Below are 23,352 nucleotides of genomic sequence, written 5' to 3'. Positions count from 1 at the left end.
TCACAAATGGGCCTTATGAAGATGAGGTACCCCACAAGGCCACAAGTAAGTTTGAAATCCATGATCCTTAAGTTGGACATCACGATCTGCAATGTGCAATTCAGCTGGGCTAAATTCCCCATAAATCTAAATGGACTATAACCACAAACAAGTATAGTTTTACGTAGGCTGAAATATATGAAGAGAAACAAATGCCTAAAAGCCCAAGATCGAGAAAACAAATGGTATTAAGCAATCACAAAATGGGCCTTATGCCCCACGTTTCTCACCGTATTTATATTTTAAACGGCAGAAATTTTTTATTCAAAACAAAGCAAACTATACACTAGGAGCAAACTTGCTCTGTACAAGATGGAGGCATCGGAAATAGGGAAATGGATCCCCTCCATTTCCCTTTGAAATGGAGAGGCTCCAGTTCACGGTGGGGATTGAGTCCAAAATGATCCACGCTCAAAAATTGGACACATCATTTAAAATGTGTCACCACACTTAATTGGAGTTCAGTTGACTTAACTGGGGTTTAACTCAACCGAACAAAAAAAACTCAAGTTAAACTCTTAACCCTTACCAACTGTTCAAACTCTCTCTCTCTCAAATTTCAAACTCTCTCAACCTCCCACTTCTAGGATACTCAACTCAAACCCATCAGCAAAATCAAAGGAAAAAATTAGCTCACCAGAGATCCCGACACCCATACACGCATCCTCTTTAAACCCAGATCAAAGAGAGAGTAAGGGTTGGGGTTTGGAGAGAATCGGGTGTAGAGAGAGACGCTTTTCAGACCCAAATCAGAGAAGGTTAGGGTTCGGGTTTGTCCTCTTTAAATCCAGATCAGAGAGAGAGTAAGGGTTGGGGTTTGGAGAGAATCGGGTGTAGAGAGAGACATTGATGCTTTTTAGACCCAAATCAGAGAAGGTTAGGGTTTGGGTTTGGAGAAAATCGGGAGGGAAATGAGATTGAGAGACAGAGAAAGAGATTTTGGTCGAAGGAGAGAAGAAGCCACCATCGGAGGTGGTGGTTGCGGTGAGCCAACCTTGCCGATTTGGTTCAGGCCCAAATCAGAGAAGGTTAAGGTTTGGGTTTTGGGAAAATCGGGAAAGAGAGAAGTTGGTGCTCAATCTCCAAGGCTATCGCTAGCAGCCACTGTGTTCCGCTCCACCAATTCCGGCCGTGGTTCCGATGAAGTTCCTCTATCTCCCTCTTTGATTTTTCCTTATTTTAATTTTCTCAACAAAAAAAAAAAGATTTTTTAATTTTTAGTATTTTATTAGGATTTTGTTTTCTTTTGATAAAGAAATTGAATTCCCTGTTGTGCTTGGGAAAAAAATAATGTGGAATTTGTGTTATTGGCTACAGATTGTTCTTGGTCGAGCTTCATCTTGCAACCACCCTACTGCTGGCGGCGGTGCATATAGACGGTGTTTACACCATTGGTGGCCGCTGGTACCCTTCTTTTTCTCTTTATTTTCTCTTCTTTTTATTTGCTTTTTAGATATGACTGAAACCCCCATTTTGTTTCAATTTTTATTAGTGACTAGGTTTCCTTCTGCATAAAACAATGGAGGTTTTTGGGTACAGCCAAATGTGCTGTGATTGAAGGGAAAGTGGCTTGCTTGTAGTTGTTGTGTGTTGTTGTCTTTGACATCAGTAAAGTAATTGTGTTGCTTGGTATATGCTAAAAAAATTATTATGAAATTTCTCTTTTTGTCCTAATTTTTCTTAGGTACCTATTATTTTCCTAAATTGCAGATGGGTATTTTGCATGTTGTAGTTCATTTTAAAGCTATAAACTGTGGCTCTTGATAGGCTAACTTGAGGGGAAAATTTTTGCTTGCTTGAATTGTTACCAATCATACTTAACAAGTTTAGCCCAAATTTTAAGTAGTCAATTTAGATTTTTATATGTTAAGGCCTCCCTCAAACATTCTGGGTTTTTGGTTCAAAAGAATGTTTGAAAATTTGGTGAAATGTTTTTTCTTTTAATAAATCTTCAAATATTTCTAGATGAACTTTAATTCTTGGGCATTTCAATGTTATACGGATATGTTACTGATTTATGAACTCTAATTCTAATTGGGCATTTCTAAGTTATACAAATATGGTACTGATCTATACAATAAAGCAGAGATTGCATTTAAATTTAGGCACAAATGAGCTTATGAACAAGAGTTTGTTTTATGAATTTTCCCCATTTATTGTGGCCAAAGCTTAGATGGATTAATAGCTATATGTCTCTTGTTTTCTTGTTAACAGAATCTGTATGTATATATGGTGGTTTACCTACTTGTTTTCCTTTTAAATAAACAAGCATATATCTTTTGTCATTTTTCACCATGAGAGGACTAAATCCCAAACTTTTGTGAAGTTTTGCTTTGCTGATTTAAAGTTGTTATATATTCATCATAATCTTTAAGTTGATGAATGCGTTTTACCATTGTCAAACTAATTCATGAATTTTTCTAATTCATGTTCCATGTTTTTCTTGATTAGCTATAAACCGAAAATTACTTCAAATAATGATTTTTTTAATTGCTTAATGGTGAGCGAGTATTTGCTCTAGCAGACATTTGAAATGAATTCCTCAAAAGTTAGGATTTTTTTTTTTTTTTTTTGTCCAAATTGGAGTATTTCTTGATCTGTTTTTTTTTTTTTTTTTTTTTTTTTTTTTTTTTTTTTTTTTTTTTTCATGTGTATGATAGTATGATGAGTTTAAGTGTTTATAGTCTAGCTGCTTGTGCAGACTGTGAGCAGAGTAACATTAAGACTAAACATGCCTTTACAGGTATGGTTTTCTTTTTTGGAACTGTCATAAATACTGAAGTGTTCAGGGTTGATGCATTGTTTCTTTTTTATTCTACTCGTGATCGGTGCATTGTTCTTTTTTCTTGCATATGATTAATGATGCCATATACAAACAATATTGAAAAACAAGTAACAATAATTTTGTGCATCATGGTGTAGGGCTTCGAGTAACAATTGATTGCAAGCCAGAAAATGGACACTTAAAGACAAGAGGGGTAGGGAAACTCGATGAAGAAGGAAAGTTCAAAATGTCTATTCATCGTAAGATTGTAAAAGATGGCAAACTGAATGAAGAATGCTATTCACAGCTTCACAGTGCATTAGCTGCACCATGCCCTGCACATAATGGCCTAGAGTCTTCAAAAGTAGTATTGTGACATTTGTTATTGTAAGGATTGTAAGGATTGAATTTTGATTGTAAGGATTGTGATAGTTGTTATTGTAAGGATTGAATTTAAGGATTGAATTTTAATTGTAAGGATTGTGACAGGTGGAATGTGGATATTTACAGATATTTGTAAGTAAAGATTTTGATAGTTGTGGGCTATTGGTATTTGTAGATATTTTTAAGTAGGTGTAAGGGTGTGCTGCATAGGTGGTGCGGGTAAAGCCACTGTGTGTAAGGGTGTGTAGGGGACTCTGCATGTGGGTGTGCACAAGTAGTCAGTTGGTTATGTGGAGTGTTTATAAGAAGAGGAAAAGGATAGTAAAACTCATGCAGATAAGGATTGTAAAACTCATGCAAAAGAAAAATTGACACACCAATTAACATGCATACAGCTCAAAACTTGTCATATTTGTATAAATTTTTTCTCCTCACAGCAACACTTACATATGAAAACAACTCTTGCCTAGCATAACAATTATGTAAAAAAACATATTTATGCCATGCAATACCAGACCTATGCAGTAACATGAATTATGCAGTAACAGTAACATCAATTATGCAGTAACAGTAACATAATTATGCAATAATTTTAACAGTAATTATGCAAAAACTTTAACAATAATTATGCAGTAAAAGTAACAGTAATTATGCAGTAACTTTTAACAGTAATTATGCAGTAAAAACAACTCTTGCCTAGCATAACAATTATGCAGAAAAACATATTTATGCCATGCAGTAACATCAATTATGCAGTAACAGTAACATCAATTATGCAGTAACTTCAACATTATGCAGTAACAGTAATATTAATTATGCAGTAACTTTAACAGTAATTATGCAGTAAAGTAACAGTAATTATGCAGTAACTTTTAACAGTAATTATGCAGTAAAAACAACTCTTGCCTAGCATAACAATTATGCAGAAAAACATATTTATGCCATGCAATACTAGACCTATGCAGTAACATCAATTATGCAGTAACAGTAACATCAATTATGCAGTAACTTCAACATTATGCAGTAACAGTAATATTAATTATGCAGTAACTTTAACAGTAATTATACAGTAAAAGTAATAGTAATTATGCAGTAACTTTAACAGTAATTATGCAGTAAAAACAACTCTTGCCTAGCATAACAATTATGCAGAAAAACATATTTATGCCATGCAATACCAGACCTATGCAGTAACATCAATTATGCAGTAATAGTAACATCAATTATGCAGTAACTTTAACAGTAATTATGCAGTAAAAGTAACAGTACTTATGCAGAAATTATGCAGAAATAGTAACAATTTTTGCAGCAACAAATAATTATGCAGAAATTAACACCTTGCAAAGATACATCTGACATGCAAATTAAGTATTCTTTCCAAATAATAAAAAATCTAAACATTTTGAATATGACTAAATTTTGGACCATCAAAACTCCAGTCCTAAACTAGGAAAATTACAAATCAAGAACACTTAATCTGGACATGCATCCTAGATTATAAAACATGATCCTAAACTAGAGACCTCCACTTGCAACACTTTCTTGAGTCAAGAGACCTCCAGCGCCATTAATTTTGTCGTTGGAGCCTACAACACTTGATGTACTCTCTAAATGTGATGCTAATGCAACACTTGCAGATGAGCCTCCTTGATGTACTGCAGAACTTGTAGAAACCGACTACAAAAAATCCAATTACACATTACACATATCACAAGCTTAGTATTAAAATTATCAAATCATGCATCTAAACTATTATTAATATCAAAATAAAATATATAATTGTAAATATCTTTACCATTAAAAGTTGTGTAAAACTAGTAATATTTCCAGAAAATATATCCTCAGTTTCCTTTTGTGCCATGACGTCATGTGCATATATTTCCTGTAAAAATTGTACTAGTTTAGCAACAATAATAATATACTATATTAATGTGTAAAAATAAAACAGAATGGTGAAAATAAGGATAATTGAAGATTACCTCCTGCACTTTTCTTTTCTTTGTTTGCTTCTTTGATGTGCCTTCCTTTGGTTTCCTCATCTTTTCTATCCATGATTTCGTCCTACGCTTTTTATTACGATGAACCTCTCTTTTCTTTATCCCTTTTGGTACAATCGTAATCGAAGCACATAATTGATCTTTTTTGTTTGCAAAATCAGTGGAAGGCCTAATGATGTCTTCTTCTACATTAGCTTTGCAATTCCTAAGGTCACAAAGTTTTTTTTTCAAATCTGCAATTGCTAAGCTTAGGATATTATGGACTTCTTTAGTTTCACACGCCTCATTCACCAATTGAATATATTTTGGACATAAATTTCGAAATCGATCTACATATTCCAGTTGAGTATCTGAGTTAATGTTATGTGTTGTGCAATTTTTTCCGCTTCCATCTTTTGCATCTCTTCTCCACCTCTTCATGATATATCTATTAGGAATCAACTTGATATCTAATACATCAAGAACTTTCAAACCATGCCTACATAAAATACCAAATGACTCAAACTTTCTGCAACTACAAGATAGAGTCTTATCTAATGGATTCCACATGACCTCATATTTTCCATTTTGATTGAAAACTCCAACCACATAACTATGTGTTTGACTCACATTGCGTTCTAGGATGGAAAGTGCCATTACCTCTTCAACTTCTGTCTGAAATAAATCAAACAACTTAGGTGTGTACACTGTTGCTACTTGGTTAAGCACAGGAGAGCTTTTGAGCTTTAATCTTGGAAATTTCTGTCAAGAGTTGTATTCTGCTTCTAACTCCTTATCCCGCTTTTGATTGACAATTGTTTCAAAATGAGTGAAAAACTCTACTATATTAAGATCAGTACGCAAGCAATCCTTCAAGTCAGTATTGAAACTCTCACTAAGCTGGGTTGTCTTCATTCCTGCAGTGAAAGTTCTCTTAACATATGCTTGGGCCCATTTTTCCTTCAATTTAAATAGATCAATTAGCCATTTATTTTCACGAACATTGTACTTATCTAGCATTTCATTCCAAGCTGTAAGAAATTCATCTTCACCGTTATACTCATAGATACATGCTAAGAAATCAGCGTTAAATTGAGGCTCAGTTTTTAGTAAATGACCCAAGTGTTTCTCAGCATTCTGCCACATATGTCAACTACACAATGCATGATATGTCTCAGGCATGACTACTTTTATTGCAGCTGACATTGCTGCATCTTGATCTGTGAAAATAGTGATTGGCTTTTTTTCAGACATTGCTTCTAAGAAAGTCTCAAATAACCATACAAAAGACTCAATCGTTTCATTATATAAAAGTGCACCTCCAAATACAACAGTTTCTCTATGGTGATTGAGACCCAAAAATACTCCAAGTGGCCTTGCATCTCTATTTGTGCTATACGTTGTATTAAACGTTATTACATCACCGAAGTGGCTATAGTCAATGATCATTCTTGCATCGCCCCAAAAGATATTAGTAATCAACTCTTCACAGTCCAATTGAGTAGCAAAATAATATGAAGGATTTTCCTTAAGTTGACGACTAAAATATCTTCCCAAGCTAGCAGCTGCCCCATGCTCCATGTCTCTCTATCGCTTACTACGTAAGTAGTTTTTATGATTTTGCTTGGTAAAACCAAGATTTTCATATCCACCAACTTGCTTACTAAGAAGCTCATAAGATTGCTTTAGTCTTAATCCCGATTCATGTGCCAAATCAATTTCAATAGCATGAGTTGCATCCACTTTCTGTTGTGATGGCATCATGTGCACAGTTGATGGAAGGTGGAGATAATGGTTATGCTCAGCAATAAATTCACTCACCACATATTTTTTACTATCTCGATTAAGTACAATAACCAAACGTGCTTCACAACCACATCTTGTTTTTGCTCGTGGATTCTTTACATTCTGATCTCTCTTGTCTTTGCCTCGAACTCCCTCCTTTGCACACACAAATCTTCTTGAAGTAACCACACCAGTCTTTTTACATTTATTTACATACTCTTTTCTAATACTAAAACCAGCCTTTCAGCCATATTCATTATAAAAACCATATGCAATCTCATCCGCTTCAAATTCCATCCCTTTAAATGGGGTAGATTCCATGGGCACATGAGAAGGAACATGTATTCCCATCATTATCCCTAGAAAAAATTGAACATAAATTTATTATAACTTTCACCTATCATTTATTTTCAAAATAGAGATGATGTAAAAAAAAAAAAAAAATTAAGGATGTAATGAATGATCAACATACTAATGAGGATGTACCTCATATGAGAGAAATGTTATATATTTTTGTTACTAAACATAAAAATTCAAGATGACCAAGCATGATTTCAACTTAACTCACTCAAAGGGCAGTCAATTTAAACATGATAGTAATAAACATGTTCTTTAAAATCTTGCATTCATAATATGCCATCAAGAATCATTATAAAGGAATCTTCTTATTATGATTAAAGAACTTATTTATTATGAGATGTTTTTTTTTTTTTCAAAGGAGAAATTTATTAATTGAAATATCTAAACCTTGTGATCAACACCACAACAGTATCTTTTTGATCACCTCTCTATATATGTCCATAATCCACATTAAGCATACAAGTAATCATTTTTTAATTTCACATGAACTCATCATTGATACTATTTTCTTATGAACCGATTATAATAGACTATATTAACAGCTGTGGAAATATATATATTTTTTTAAATTGTGCCACTAAACTTATTGATTACACTATGAATTAGGATCATGTGTGTAAGGATTTTAGTGTTGATCCATTCCATAACATTTTATGGTAATAAATTCAAATTTATTGATGTAATTTTATCCGTTTGAAAATCTAGTTAGTTTTCTAATTTATATTTAGAGCTACTCAAAGAAATGCTTACTAAAAAGGTTTGCTTGAGCAAAAGATCGATGAAGTGCGATGTGAGGTGTGCTCAAGCAAGATGGTAAACTTGCTTAAGTGGAACATTAAAGGTCCGAGATTTTGCATGTCTCTCGCTTGAGTGAGGTCGTAAAAATATACTTTTCTAATCTACTTTCCGAAGTGGTTTCTCCATTAAAGATATTCTTCTTTGATTTTCCACTTCATCACCAAATGTTATGTCATGCTTAATGTGCTTTTTATATTACTTATTGATTTGTTAATTACTTAACTATAGTTAAAAATTAATTGTTTGAGTGGATCACTTCACCAATATAATTTGATAATTTTGCTCATTAATTCACATTGGGGTCTAAACAGAAATTTCAATGTTCAATCTTATTTAATTATAAAGTATGGTGAGATTTATCACAAAATATTTGACAAGATACTTACCTTTTTGAGTGACAAATTTACTTTGATAAAGTTCCCTTATCAGCAAATCTCTACAATTAGTCATTTAAATATCAAAGTTGCACGTGTTAATGACAGGTGTTTTTTTTTTTTTTTTTTTTCAAAAAAGCTACTAAAAAAGGCATATTCATTGGTCATAAGGGCCATGACTAGAGTACACTTGCTATACCATCCTTTTGTTTTTAGGGAAAGCATTCAAAAATTAACTCATTTTCTTTTTTTGTGAGTAAAACTCGTTTTCTTATGTTCAGTAATCAGGGGCAGCTGCACATACATTTTAGGGGTTCATATTAGGGGGTTCAAATGAACCCCCTGACTTGAAAAAATTTATTTGAACATCAGCTACTATGAAGAAGGTCTTTGATCAAACCATTAGGGACCTGTAAGTCTTAACTGTGATTCTTATTGTGTAGTTTCTTATCATGGCAATCTCATTGCTATTTGAGTGTTTTGTTTTCTTGATTCATCATTGGCAATATTGGTGAGAAAAGATTATTCTTTGGATAGTTTCTTTTGAATTACATAGTTAGTTTTCGGAGTTTAGTCTTGTTTATTCATTCATTATATCTTGTTTCTCTATTATTATATGACAACAATTGCCTAAGACGTTAATTTTTTACTGCTTTTCTTACATTATAAGAGAGGTGAATAAGAAAGTGCTTAAAGTCCCTGGAATTGAGCAGCAGGTAAAAAATTTTCCTTTAATTTTTTTTGCTTATTTGGGTTTCCAAAACTTTGATTGATTCGTCTCTGTCAATATCTGGGGGCAATGGTGGTGAGGTTGAACAATAATTGCCCATGTGTTGTCCCTATGTTTATTATTGAAAGATCTTTGTCTGGTGATTATCACTCCTCTGTATTAGGCTATTGCTCCTTGACAACAATATAAATGCAGAAAAATGATCAAACATCAAATAAGATAAGCATAAACAAGTTTACGGATATACCTTTGTTTTGGCAAGATAGAAACAGAGATGCTTTGAAGCTGAACTTGTTCTCTGAACCTTCTGCGAAGCTCTTTTTTTTTTTTTTTTTTTGGTTAAAATCTATGAAGCTTTGAACGTGGGATGGCAAGATAGAAATAGAGATGTCTTACATTCTTTGAACCTTCTGTGAAGCTTTTTTTTTGGTTAAAATCTATGAAGCATTGAACGTGGGATATATCTCTAACCTTCTGTGAAGCTTTTCCCTTCTATAAGTTTTTTTTTTTTTTTTTTTTTTTTTTTTTTTTTTTTTTTTTTTTTTTTTTTTTTTTTTTTTTTTCAGTGCACAGATATACCTCTAACTCTGTTTCACTTTTCCCTCCAAAAAGTTTTTTTTTGTCCGGTTGAGTTAAATAAATCCTTCGGTTTAAGTGTTTAACTGGGGTTAAGTGTAGTGTTTTCATTTTAAATGATGTGGCACTTTTTTAGCCCTTGATAATTTTGAACTCAATGCCCACCGTGAACTGGAGCCTCTCCATTGCACTTTGAAATGGAGAGGATCCGGTTCCGGAGGCATCTCACCAACTGAAAGGCTTCTGAAACAATACCTAATCTCTAGCATACATGACATGTTCTAGAGCAGATACAATATCTACCCAGTCTACCGTAAAAAAATCACAACAACGTTCCCATATATTTATCTATCTGTACAGAATTAAGAAGAAATGGGGGGCATTCCTCCACCCAAATTCCTATAGAATTTCTCTTGAGAGCTTCCTTTGCTATTACATGAGCTGCTTGATTACATAAAAAATTTGTAAAGCTAAAAATTTGTTCCGAAAGGGGTAAGACATTTCTTAGGATTTTGTAGAGCTAGGAATATATCTGCGTAATCACCTCCAAGCATTATATCATACAAACTCAAGTCAGCAGCAAAAGATAAAGCAAGTAGGGCAGCTTCAGCCATGAGTTGCACTTTGTCTCCATAATTCTGGAATTTTGTACAGCAAACCGCAATAGTCTCACCTTCACCATCTCTGATTATAATGCCTCCAGTTGGCTCATTCTTCTTTTTCTCAATGGCAATGTTAATCTTGCATAGATGGGATGGAGGGGGTTTCCATTTATTACTTTAAACATGTGGGCAATTTGTTGGCAATCTGTTGCAGTAAGCTTTCCATATTAGAATTTTGATCCGCAATGGAAGTTTCACCTCCCATATACCCTTCCACAGAAATTGACTGTTATTTGGATTTGAACATTCCCCTGCTGTGTGGCATTTTTAACAGTGACTACTCCACAAGTTGTCCCATCCCATATCAATATGTCTTTATGATTTCTATGACTTAGAGGGATGGATTTACTAATTTGAGCCTCATTTGGTGTAAACACAGCATCAATAATTTCATGTTTCCAGCAACAAGTATTTCAGTCAATCAGGAGGTTTACTGTGGTATGATCAGGAAGGGAGTTTGGTGGGTTTTGCACCCTGTATGTGGTTGAGCATGGTAGCCAGCGATCCTTCTAAATCAGAATCTTCTCTCCTGTACCCACTCTCCATCTAGATCCTTGTTCAATGACATGTTTTGCTCCAACAATGTTTCTCCACGTGTATGAAGAATTTTGGGGAGTATTTGCTGTAAGAAAAGATGAACGCGGAAAATACTTCGCTTTTAGGACTCTAAACAGCAAAGAGTGGGGATTTTTTTTATTATCAATCTCCAACGTTGTCTAGCCAACATAGAAGGATTGAATAACTTGAGATTTTTGAATCCCAATCCTCCTTTCTTACGCTTGCATAATTTAGGTCAACCAATCCAATGTATCTTTTTTTCTTGTTCTTTTTGGCCCTACCAAAATTGACTCACCATTGAGGTAATTTTAGCACATAGTCCATCCGGAAGCTTGAAGTAACTCATGGCGTAAGTAGGGATAGCATGTATGATGGCTATTGAGGACTACTTTTTCATGCCTCATGGCATTACTTCATTGGCAACTCACGCCACATCAATATATTATTGATTTTTGGGTATATTTATTTAAAACCCAAAATAAGCTTATATTTTATTCAACTACAACAACTGAGCTCATATGGCCCACAACATCTTCACTTTAAGAGGTAGATTTACGGTCCATATTTCCTCTTCATCAATTGGGCTCACGACCCACAACATCATCAACATCAATATACGAAATAGGCTCAAGCAATGAATCAAAACTCATGACCTGCATTACCTCTATCACATTAATGGAAAGCAGCTTTTCCAACAAAAGCTCGTATGTACAAAATGACAACAAAGCCTAAGGTACGTCATCTCATCTTTAGCTCATGATCCAAGCCCATGAGTCTATTTGGGGAAACTTTGGGAGTTATGGTTTGGAAGGCCAAGAAGTATGTTTAGTAAAATTTCAACGGTTTAAAGTTGATAAAAAAAACATCTTGTTTGGCATGTCTTCTCCAACTTCTTGAACTCTGACAAGTCAGTGTGTAGCGAGTAACATATGATAAGTCTCTTTTATCACATAAACACTTAAAATGATAAGACTCCCCATTACTCTTTGACTAAAACTTAATACTCATCGTATAAAAAATATTCAAAAACTCCAATCATCTAAATGCTAACAAAATAACTATTCATTTTATTTCCAGCTGTTGCCATACAAATTTAGAAACCTAATTATATTATTCCACATAAACCATATTACTACTTTCAGCTAAAATCCAACTCAAACACATGGCTAAATTTGATTGGCTATCTTCAATTTTCAAATATAAAATATTCATGAAATTTTTAATACCCAACTACCATCTGCCATAATCAGACCAAATATTCCCCTGCCAGCTGCCAGAGCAGAGCATTAAATGCTCCTTTTGCTCACCAAGATTAAGTCAAAACACAATAAGACCTTGACTAAATCTCTAAAGTTTCATTAATTAGCAATCAATCATTCTATTACTTACTAAAAATGCATTGTAGTAGAATTTTAGACCAAAAATATAAATACCCAAAAGAGGAAACCTTTCAAGCAGAACACCAGTAGTGTGTTCATCACTTGACACCTGGCTAAAAGTGACATCACCAACCATTTAATGCTCAAATCCCAGTAGCCAGATGCTATACCCAAAATAGCAAAATATCCTTAAAAGAGATATTACCATTTTCAGTTAAATTCATGAAATAAATACTGAATATTCTCTCCAACAACCTGACATCATCCAGCTGACCTCATCTACTTCAACCTCAAGCAATAATTGTCTTCTAACAGGTTGTGACAGCTTTTTCAGATAAATGTAACAATTTTTTCAGAACAAATGGGACAGCTGACCCAGCAGCCTTAGCATTACAGAATTTCTTTATTTGGTTAAAAATCAAAACCAACTAAAGAAAATATATTTTTCTTACTAAAATCCTTTCCTTTTTTGTTGGTCTTTCCTCCAACTGATATTACCCAAAACAGCAAAAACCCCTTAAAGCTGAACATATCATTTTCGGCTAAATCTTAGGATGGATTTACTAAAAATTTATTGTTGATTGGGACAAATTTTGGTTGAGATTCTTTTCTAAATACCCCCTTAAGCTCAGCTATAAATAGAACCCCCATCAATACACCAAAGCACACCAATAGAGAAGAACAATTCTCTCATAAACTTCTCTATTTTCCCTCTTCCTCTAATTATCTTCTTAAGCTCTTAATGAGGTTCTGAGTTTTTAGTTTCCAAATTAGAAACTAAGCTCTTTAGCCCTTAGCTCACAAATGCCCCTCATATCACTACTCATAAGCCTTTATCTATCCTCTAGTAGAAAATCCCAACAACATTGTTAAACACACTACAACACCATTACTCTTCTTATACTCATTCTCTCACTCTCCAAATTCAGAAAATACATCTATCTTGTTGCTCATATCTCCAAATACCTAAACACATCTCCATACTTTTCTCTTAGAAAATCTTTCCTCTTGGAAAGCAACACAAGCCATCACTATAATCTTTCCAGTAGCTCTAACATAATTCCTTTACCATCTTACATATGTCTCATACATCTCACAAAGTAAATATCTCACAAAATACTCATACAGATCTCTCATATTTCTTACAAATTACATCTCTCACAAATTATACATTCATATTCCTCATATATATATTACAAACTCATCTCTCACCAAGTATCCATACTTCTTACCCATACATATTACAAATACTACATCCCACAAAACATCTATAGCTTTTACCATCTCCATTCACCTTAAGAGATATCAAACACTCATACTAAAGCTCATCACATGGAAGGCACAAACCTATCTTACAAAAGCCATTTTCATGGAAGGCAATGTTATTCATAACTTCACAATAACTAAAAGAGCATTATCAAGGGGAAGTTCATTTAAGTGCATGATAAATGAGACAAACTTAACCAGCCTCTACACATAGCTAGACATACTCTCTCTCCCTCCAGTTGAACCCATTTTTTCCCTTCAATCTTGAACTAATCATGGCATATTGCCTCTCCACTGATAGAGTTATTTTGCCGGAATGCTATCAACTCATTGATGCTATACAGCTAGAGTTGCAAACCATAGAAAGATAAGTCACCACATTTACATATCTCTAAATTTACATTATTGAATATATGAACCTTTAAATACATATTACTTTATTTCAACTACTATTACAACTATTAATCAAAGCTATTATATCAAACACATATTATTTATTTATTCAACCATTATCATTTTTTTTTTTTTGAGAATACTAAGTATTAACACACACACACGGAGAGAGGGGAGAAAATTTTTTAAAGAAACTTACAGTGGTTGTTATTCATCCATTATCATGATTCTTAGACTTTGGGCTTCACCCATTTTGTAGGCCTAAAAATATGCCAAAAGCCATTGGACTATTTGGCCCAATATCGAGTTCTAGACACAACTTCCCATACAAATCTGGGTCTAGCAAGGTCACCCCTCCAGCGGACAACATGTGGCTGTGCAATGAAAAAGGGCCCCCGACAATGGCTTTAATCAAAATTTCTTTTCTTGCTTGTGAGAGATACTTGTGTTTCCAGCCATCTAGTTTGCGTTGGATCCGAGTTTTTTTGTCTACACTCCATACTTGTTTCTATGTTGGTCCTCATGATTGTAGTGATTTCTTTAGCAATGCTCTATTTACATTGTTGCTGAAAAACAATGAGATTTTGTCACAATTAAGCTTTTGCCCTAATACTTCTTCATACACTTGAAGGATCTTGTAGAACATAACAATCCCCTCTTCTTGCTCCACAGAATAATATACTATCACTTGCAAACAACAAATGTGATAAATAGGGTCCTCCCTTACTAATGGCCACACCTCTCAGTCCACCAGTATTTTTCAGCTTGCTTGATCAATACCGTAAGACCTTTTGCACAAATTAGGAACAAATAAGGTGATAGCGGGTCATCTTGTCTCAACTCTTTGCTAGGCTTGATATACCCCTTAGGCTCTCCATTCAACATAACAGAATATGTTACCAATGAGATACATTCCATGATGAGAGCCACGCATCTTTCTAAAAATCTCAATTTCAACATCATTTGTTTCAAATAATCCCACTCTACTCAGTCAAATGCCTTACCCATATCTAATTTTATTGCCATGTGAGCTATTTTACCTCTCCTTTTATTCTTCATATAGTGGAGAACCTCAAAAGCTAACAACACATTATCTGTGATCAAGCATCCTGGCATAGAAGCACTTTGGTTGTCTGATATAACATAAGGAAATACATTCTTGAATCTGTTTGCTAGCACCTTCGAGACAATCCTGTAGACCACGTTGCACAAATTGATGGGGTGAAATTGCGTCATAAAATATGGAGAAGTCATTTTTGGAATAAGAACTATGTGAGTGAAATTGATACTTCGAAGCATCTTCCCAAAATGGAGACAATCTAATACCGCATTTGTAACATCCTGGCCCACTATGTGCAAGAAATTTTGGAAAAATAAGGTCATCACGCCATCAGGCCAGGTGCTTTTAAGGGATGCATATGGAAGAGGGTGATTTTAACCTCATTCTCAATGAAAGGCTTTAACAGCTGTGAATTCATATCATCTGTTACCACACTTTCTACAAGCTCAGTTACCTTCTCAATGTAGATGGGATTGGATGAAGAGAAAAGAGATTGGAAGTACTCAGTTGTGATGTTTTCCAAACCCTCAGGAGTTGAAACCAAATCTCCTTCTCTGTTACGCAACTGGGATATTTGGTTGGTTCGTTTTCTTTGGCTTGCACAAGCGTGAAAAAACGTCGTATTTAGATTGCCATTTTGTAGCCAGTTCACCCTAGATCGTTGCTGCCAATAGGCTTCTTCTTGCTCAAGCAAGATATTAAGCTCACTACGCAGTTTTTTAGCTTCATCCCATTTAGTTTCATCATTCAGATCTTGTTCACATATTTGCAAATGAGCTTGTTTTCTTGTTAATGCATTTAGTATAGCTTGCACCTCAGTTTTCTTCCAAGCTAACAATTGCTTTCTATATTCTTTTTTTTTTTTTTTTTGGACTGACGGGACGTTACATGTGAAGCATTGAATTTCTTCATTACCTTTGAGGTAGAATCCTGCTTCATTGAGTGTCATGTGAATCAGCAAAGTTTTCTTAAGTATAGTAATTAGGTTTTTTCTAGTTATCTTTACTAGTTTAAATAATTCCAAACATTGGACTGTATTTTTGGATGGATCATTTGAAGACCTGATGATTCTAAGATGGGATCATAGTTGTGTTGCCAAAGTAAATAAATAATAAGGCAACTGAATTAGAAAGGAAATATGTGTGAAGTGATCTTTAAGGATGGTGAAGTGCTAGGCTGCGAAGCATATGATTGTGATTTGACTCTTGTGAGTGGCCACTAAGAAAGTATTTGAGGATAGCCACCCCTCCTTGAATCCCAGTTAGAGGAACACTAGGAAATGGCCTTTATTATATGAACTGGAATAAAGGATCTTCATAGTTTTCTTCATTTTGTGTATCAACCTTCTTGGTAGCTTTGTTAACTTTCTACCCAACAAATGTTGTTTCCCTTGAAATGCGCTGCCCTAATTTTTGTCTCTATGCACCTGACCAAAAATGATCTAGAAATTAGACTTGCTAGTGGCTAATGCACAAATATCTTCCATTATCTAATGTGTTATTAATCACATAAAAGTAATTCAAATGTTTATTTTTTAGTAGTTGAAGTGCACCAATCATATTCATCGTCGTTTGTAAAACTTTAGTATTAGTTTTAAAATTTTTCCCTTTTGACAGTAAACCAACACTTGATTCAACAAAAAGGCCTACTACCATTCAATCTCCACTTGGGACCAAACCATGCTAACTTGACTACACTACACTTCTGAAACAAATGAACCTCTGTCTCGCATTCTAAATCACAATAACAGCAGCTAGTATCACAAATCTAGACTTGAAAGTCATCTCCCTTTTAAAGTGAGACCATCAACCTTTCATGAATTTTGCTTTTCCATAGCATTTTCCACAAATTACCATTACTCTGATTGATCCAGTCTCATGTTATCGTTCCTGCCATTAGGAAGAGAGATAAAAATTTCATCTAAAAAGTGAGGATTACTACAGTGAGCACGTTGGAAAAAAGAGAGAAGATGGCATCAGTGCCTACTAAAAGTTTCAGGTATACGTTTTGATGACTTAAATCTCAAACTTTCTTAAGTGAAAAAATCATTATAAATAAAACAGAAACTGAAACATTAGCCGGACTCCCATTAAAAGCACACATACGTGCACACATACTCCTCCTTTCCAGTCAAACAATTCAATGAAAATTAAAACCAGATTTGTGAAAAACAAAGGGCAGAGTACCTATAACATATTTTCAAAATACAGTCATGGCTGGTGCAAACATTGTGGTTGATGAACAGAAAAAGTGAAAAAAAATCATGTCATTTAGATTGGTTAACTGCAATTATCATCATAAATGGTGAACCTTTATGATGATTATTGCAGAGATGCTTTTCTGCTCTTTTTTTTTTTTTTTTTTTTTTTTTTTATTTAGTAAATGGTAAATCTGATTGGCTAGAAGTAAATATCAAATATGGCGAATATGGGGTAGAAATGGTGAACCTTTCATTCAACCAGGAAATTCTTAAGAGTAAAAACTAGAAAGTAACTTTTTCCTTCAGTATCATTATCCTTTTGTTACACATAACCATAAGGCCACCTTTCTTATCTACATGCTCCTCTTGTATGTCTGTCCTAGTCAGATTCAGGTGGTTTGGAGTGCTACGGCTGTCCAAGTCCGCTTGATTTCTCATCTGATTTGGCCTCATTCTCTGCACTGGTACCAACCTCATTTTGCTCAGCAAGGCGCTTTTGTTTGGCCTCATTCTCAATCTGCCTCTGTAATTCCAGATGCTCTTCAAGCATTCTTAGATTTTTCTGCTCCTCAGGTGTAAGTTTCCTTTCCTCTTGCTCCAATTCGTCAGTGGTTACAGAAACAACAATCTCAGGATTAGGATTAGGAGGATCATCTCCCCCATGTGCAGCCGGAAAGGAACTGAAACACAGCAAAGTTGAAAACATGATGAGCTTTATTTAAGCCTAGAGATTGGGAGCACATATGGCCACAAATTTACACAACTTACATGTGTTTTAGTCAATGCAAATGTTAAAGTATGAACAAAACAAAGACTTACATTTGCTGCACATTTTCCTGCTGCTCCTCACTACCTCCAGTTGCCTACAATAAGAAATTGTATATTTTTGGGACATTAGTTTGCTTAATCGATTCTCTTTGTTTTGTGGGAACTGGGAACTCCCTTCAGATCTTATATTTTTCATTCTTTCTTTCTATTACAAACAGGTATGCATTTTATCAAACTCAGGTACTTTCCTATCTCTACTTTCTTAATTTATTAGTCATATCCAATTATTCCATTCCTTATTAAAGGAAAAAAAATTATGTTATATTTTGTTACATTGCTCTGCATCTGCGAAGTTTATATCTTAATACCATTCCTTTTACACAATCGTCCAGTTTTGTTTCAACTTTTAACTCTAGCTCCTCCATATCTTAAGTCTTAAAGCATCCAATTAAAGTATGTTTGTCCAATTTCTGTCATATTGTGTTAATATTTAACATGTTTAGAGGCTCTTATTTTCCCAGTTTTAGTTCCTGCCCTTCCTCCATTTATTCTGATTAATTTATACTTGGCTAGCTTAAGACAACTGTAATTACCATAAAGACGAAACAGAACAATAACCACTAAACAATACCTTAAATTCCTTTGCCTTTCTGTGATCTTTTTTCTTCTTTTTGACCTTGGATTTTCCCTGCCCTTGTGTTGAATTACCTCCTCCTTTGTCGGAGTTCTTCTTGTCATCAAGATTAAGTTCTGATAACAACTCTTTTTCTGCAGCCTTAGACTTCTCTTCGGCATCCTCATTAGCCAGATCTTCCAGGCGTGCCTATAAAAGGAGAATATTACACCAAAAACATCATATCATATATGGTGAGAAGGTAACTATATGAAAACCTTCAACGAAAAAGCACTCAAAATCGAATACAAACCTGCATGAATGACTTCAGCAGGGGTACCATAATTGATCGGTAGTCATAAGAAGTTACCGTATCAATTTTCTTGCCCGTCTGCTTCATAGCAATAGTAGTTGTCCTGATTATAGAATCGAATTTGTAAAGCTGCAACAACAAACATACAGAAATTTAATCATCCTATGGAATATAATATTTCATCAAGCAAAATATTTAATATCAAACACATAACTACACAGAAAGACATTGAATTTCACATCAAACAACTTGGAAAATTTGACATGTTCATAAATTTGGCTATACCATACCTTTTCAGCCAGCTCATCAATCTGCTTCTTGATCCCCAATTTTATTTCATTGTCCACATGATCTACTTTTAAAATATTCCATATGATATCCGACTCAACAATATCACCATCTGTCCTCTTAATGTGTTTATGCTGCTCTAACAAGAGATACTCGTAACTCCATGGTTTGTACCCTGAAATCTCTTCTCGTCTCTTGTCTTCTTCAACACAGATACTCTCCAAATTCTTCCATACCTTAATGTCTCTCAAATACTCTATTTTCTTTTCACAAAAGTTCTGCATCCGGTGAAATTCAGCCTCATAGATCTTGAAAAACTCCATCGCTTGACTTTTACTAGTTTCTCTAAAATTTGTCCACTGCATTAATCGCTCACCAATACTAATATTAGTACCACCCAATAACCAATCCACAATAGCATCTTTACATTCATCATCATTTAATACGGTTTCAGCATCAGCATTAGAAGTAATGGCGGCTCCATCATTTGGCACCACAAGCTCTCCGCGCAACATTCTCTTGTCGAAAACTACACAAGAGAAGTCCTCGTTGAATACAATCTTCTCATGATTAGCCACACAAGCCATACCTCTAACCTCATCCCTTGCAAGACTGACACTGAGACTCTGTAACCCACAAATATTATGGAGATCATCCAAGAACTCATACACACGATTAAGCTCTGAGATGTCAAGAAAGCATGCCGTGAGCACAGTGCGATCCATCCAATGTTCCTTAAGCAGCTGTTCCGGGATTCGCTTCTTAAGCATTTCCATTATCAAGTCCATGAACACTGAAAGATGACTTGAAACAAAAAATCTAATCTTCAAGTACACACGTAACCTTGATCGAATTTTATCAATTATCAGGTCACGCCTGGTATCCTCGCAATAAGGCCATTCCTTCTGGTTCATGAAAACTTCAGACTCTTCTAGGCCTTCATCTCCACGCTTGTTTCTTGACAAATCTTCCATCATTTTCTTAGCAGCAACAACGTCCACGGGTCTCCACTTTCTTGATTTAACGGTGTCATGGACTGAATCAAATTCAATTTCCGGCTCAACTGATCGAAGCTCATCGGATAAAGTCCCTAAATGCACACTCTTCATATGATCCGCATTCAATTCGACTTCGAAAAACCTCTCCCCGCAAAGACAACAAGTTGAAAACTTCCAATTTTTTGCCGCCTTCACATGCTCCAGCGCCTGCATCACCACCGCCACAGCCTCCGGTGAATCTTTCTTAGCAAATTGAAGTAATAGCTCCACACTCAGCAAATCCTTCTTCAGCTCCATACTCATCCTGTCATTCCAGTAAGCCTTGACTCGTGCCGCCACCGTGTCAACATTAGCCGCGACTTTCTTGACATTCTTGAGCTTTCTTTTGTTGTCCGTGTCCGACAAGGGTGTTTCCAAGTTCTTCCTCGCCGTAATAGCTCTCTGCTCGATCTCTTCCTTTCTGTCTTGTAGTTCTTGAATCTCACCCTTCATCTTTCCCAAAGATTTAGCGTCTACGAGATACTTGCTTTGCAATTTGATGAGTCTGAGCTGCTTTCTGAGCGATTCAATTTCGTGTTCCCCGTCAAGTTTCAATCTTTCTTCTACCACGGTGGGGTGTTCGATGGCCAAACCAGTGTCGCATGCTTCGATCACGGCTTCGAAGCCAGCATCGGCGTCGTATTGGGCTAATTTGACGAGTGCTACAACATGAAAGAACCAGAAGGAGAGGGAGACGGAGCATAACTCGACAGCTCGCTTGGAGGACTTGACGGAACTCCTGACATGTTCGAGTTGGAGAAGACGGTCGTCGTCGTCGTTGGCGTCGGCAGCGGGGCTGTCCAAATTGGCGACTTTTAATTGGATGAAGCTGAGGGCGCTGTGAGCGAGGGCGGAGTTTGGGTGGCGGGATAGGGTGGACTTGAGAAGACTCAAGGCTTCGGCGGGGTTGCCATTGTGGTTTGCACTCAGGGCATGATTGACTTCTTCGGTGATGGTGGGTGATTCATCATCAACGTCGGAGGAAGGAGGAGGTTGAGAGGGAGAGGGTGGTGCATTGTGTTTCTTGTTACTCATTTTTGGAGGGAAATGGAGAATAGAGAAAGTGTGGTTGTTTGAATCTAATTGCTTTTTCTTTTACAATCTAATGGTTGAAGTTAACCGAATATATGAAAAAAAAAGGAAACCAATCGTAAAATGGGCCTTAAGCCCACTCAATATCACTCATTCCAAACGACCCATGAATTTAAATGGGCTGAAAAAATGACCCATAAATAAAACCCACAAGCAAGTCAGTTTTTGCATAGGCTAAACTACCCTTATTTTCACAAATTTAAAATACAAATATACTAAATGAGACTGACCCATGAAAGGCCCAAAATCCCAAGAGGTGAAAAAGAAGAAGAAGGGAATTAAGCAATCATAAAAATGGGCCAGCATTTCTCATCTATATATATATAAAACCGAAGCCTCTGCTAGTTCCATAATTTTCCACGTCAGCATTTTTTTTTTTTTTTTAATTTTTAAATATGATTTTATTCTTTTTATAAAATATATATATAAATAGTCTCCGTCTATTGATAAGCAACTTTAAGTTTTTCTATCGATCTCTCTCTCTCTCACACAATGGCTGACAACTCCACTGCCACCACCACCACGACAGTGCCACTGCCTCAAGAAAACACCATGGCGACAGCTGCTACTCTGCCGTCACCACCGCCACAAGAAATCCCTGTTCCAAAGACGGAGATGAAACGCTGGGTGACGAAGAAGACGACGAGCCTTTGGAGGACACAGCTACAGCAGGACAAAGTCGTCGCCGAACTCAACGTCGAGGCCTTAACCATCGACGACACCAAAACGCTCACATCACTGCGGTACCATCAATCTCTCACATCACCAAGATTTGAATTTCTTTATTTCCCTGATCCTAATTAGGGTTTCGATCAACTCAATACCTTTGCTGCTACTTTTTGTTAAAATATAATAAAGTACTGATTTTGATTATAGTTTGAGATCCTGATTTGAATTTCTTTATTTGCCTGATCCTAATTAGGGTTTCGATCAACTCAATACCTTTGCTGCTACTTTTGGTTAAAATGTAATAAAGTACTGATTTTGATTATAGTTTGAGATCCTAATTAGGGTTTTGAATCTTTATCATTGATATTAATTTTTGTTTTGATGCTTATACAATGTGGCAAGAGATATAGTGTTCTATAGTTTTAATTCCTATTATTATGTTACTTGGAACATGAATGCAGAAACACATATGTATAGTTGAATCTGTCAAAAGAACTGCTGAAGGATTTATAAATTGAGATGAAATTCCAGAAGCCAAGTAAAATTCAAGCTATTAGTTTGCCCATGATTTTGACTCCTCCCCATAAGGATTTGATAGCCTAGGCGCATAATGGTTTTTCTGTCAATTTAAGGATTTCGTTTTTAATTAGGTTTTTCTGTCAATTTAGGGATTTCAATTCCTAATCCCTTTTTCTCTCTATTCATTTTTGTTGAAGTCAGGGAAACACTCATAGAAAATTAAATTCTACAAGTTTTGTAAGAAAGTGGAGATAGTATTGAAGAGGCTCCCAACTGTCAAAATCTGACAACAATCCTACAGGTTTTGCTTTACTTTCAAGTTTTGCTTTATTTTGCTATCTAGGTTTTTTAGCACATCTGATTTAGCTTAGCTTAATCGTATGTTTGATTAAATAATTATTTGGGCACCTAAAACGCCAGCCTTCTTTGTCTCCACTCAGTCCCCTAATTTTTTTTTTTTTCAAACCTTCATGTTTATTTTTGTGTTGTTCCTTCCTTGCAACAACAAAGCAGGTTTCATTCTTAATTTTTGTTCTTCCATTCACTTTTATTTAGATTTAATATTCCTGATTAATTTCTGCTTTTTTATTGCCTTTCTCTTCAGTCTTTTCCTCCATTCGAATCAAGGTTAAAGGTATGGTATTCGTTTGCCTCTGTACTAAATTTCTGAATTTTTTTTAGTATAGGGTTAGCTATTTGTCTATGTACATCTAATTTCTAAATATTGTAGTGTTCTCTTTACATTTAAA

General features: G+C 35.2%; 2 protein-coding genes and 1 long non-coding RNA gene across 4 annotated transcripts; 1 reads left to right on the top strand and 2 right to left on the bottom strand.

Moving 5' to 3' along the window:
* Positions 1-412: 412 nt before the first annotated feature.
* Positions 413-3,349, top strand: LOC126725213 (uncharacterized). 2 transcript variants are annotated; one of them, XR_007655357.1, is made up of 4 exons: positions 413-803; positions 1,074-1,443; positions 2,700-2,782; positions 2,962-3,349. It is a non-coding gene; the product is annotated as an uncharacterized LOC126725213 (long non-coding RNA). The 2 variants fall into 2 exon arrangements; XR_007655356.1 differs by having other exon boundaries at positions 413-921.
* Positions 3,350-4,702: 1,353 nt separating this feature from the next.
* Positions 4,703-5,820, bottom strand: LOC126727840 (protein FAR-RED IMPAIRED RESPONSE 1-like). Its single transcript, XM_050433751.1, has 3 exons — positions 5,167-5,820; positions 4,983-5,069; positions 4,703-4,864 (listed from the first exon to the last, which is right to left on the bottom strand). The coding sequence occupies exons 1-3, from the start codon at positions 5,818-5,820 to the stop codon at positions 4,703-4,705; spliced, it is 903 nt and encodes a 300-aa protein (XP_050289708.1).
* Positions 5,821-17,530: 11,710 nt separating this feature from the next.
* On the bottom strand, positions 17,531-21,358 carry LOC126727839 (uncharacterized). Its single transcript, XM_050433750.1, has 5 exons — positions 19,289-21,358; positions 18,999-19,127; positions 18,704-18,895; positions 18,124-18,167; positions 17,531-17,984 (listed from the first exon to the last, which is right to left on the bottom strand). The coding sequence occupies exons 1-5, from the start codon at positions 21,356-21,358 to the stop codon at positions 17,711-17,713; spliced, it is 2,709 nt and encodes a 902-aa protein (XP_050289707.1). The 3' UTR covers positions 17,531-17,710.
* Between the last annotated feature and the right edge of the window lie 1,994 nt (positions 21,359-23,352).

The sequence above is a fragment of the Quercus robur genome, chromosome 5 (genome assembly GCF_932294415.1).
Source record: "Quercus robur chromosome 5, dhQueRobu3.1, whole genome shotgun sequence".
NCBI classification, from domain to species: Eukaryota; Viridiplantae; Streptophyta; class Magnoliopsida; order Fagales; family Fagaceae; genus Quercus; species Quercus robur.
The sequence above is the reverse complement of the archived record's forward strand: the minus strand, read 5'-3'. Positions and strand labels throughout refer to the sequence as shown.

Bases quoted from the DNA above. Each gene is read 5' to 3' on its own strand.
- LOC126727839 (XM_050433750.1), bottom strand. From the start codon at position 21,358: ATGAGTAACAAGAAACACAATGCACCACCCTCTCCCTCTCAACCTCCT. The intron at 19,128-19,288 runs GTATGGTATAGC...TTGTTGTTGCAG, and splicing joins TTGATGAGCTGGCTGAAAAG to CTTTACAAATTCGATTCTAT. The intron at 17,985-18,123 runs GTAAGTCTTTGT...GCTGTGTTTCAG, and splicing joins CAGGAAAATGTGCAGCAAAT to TTCCTTTCCGGCTGCACATG.
- LOC126727840 (XM_050433751.1), bottom strand. From the start codon at position 5,820: ATGGCACTTTCCATCCTAGAACGCAATGTGAGTCAAACACATAGTTAT. The intron at 5,070-5,166 runs GTAATCTTCAAT...CAATTTTTACAG, and splicing joins AGAAAAGAAAAGTGCAGGAG to GAAATATATGCACATGACGT. The intron at 4,865-4,982 runs GTAAAGATATTT...GATTTTTTGTAG, and splicing joins GTTTTACACAACTTTTAATG to TCGGTTTCTACAAGTTCTGC.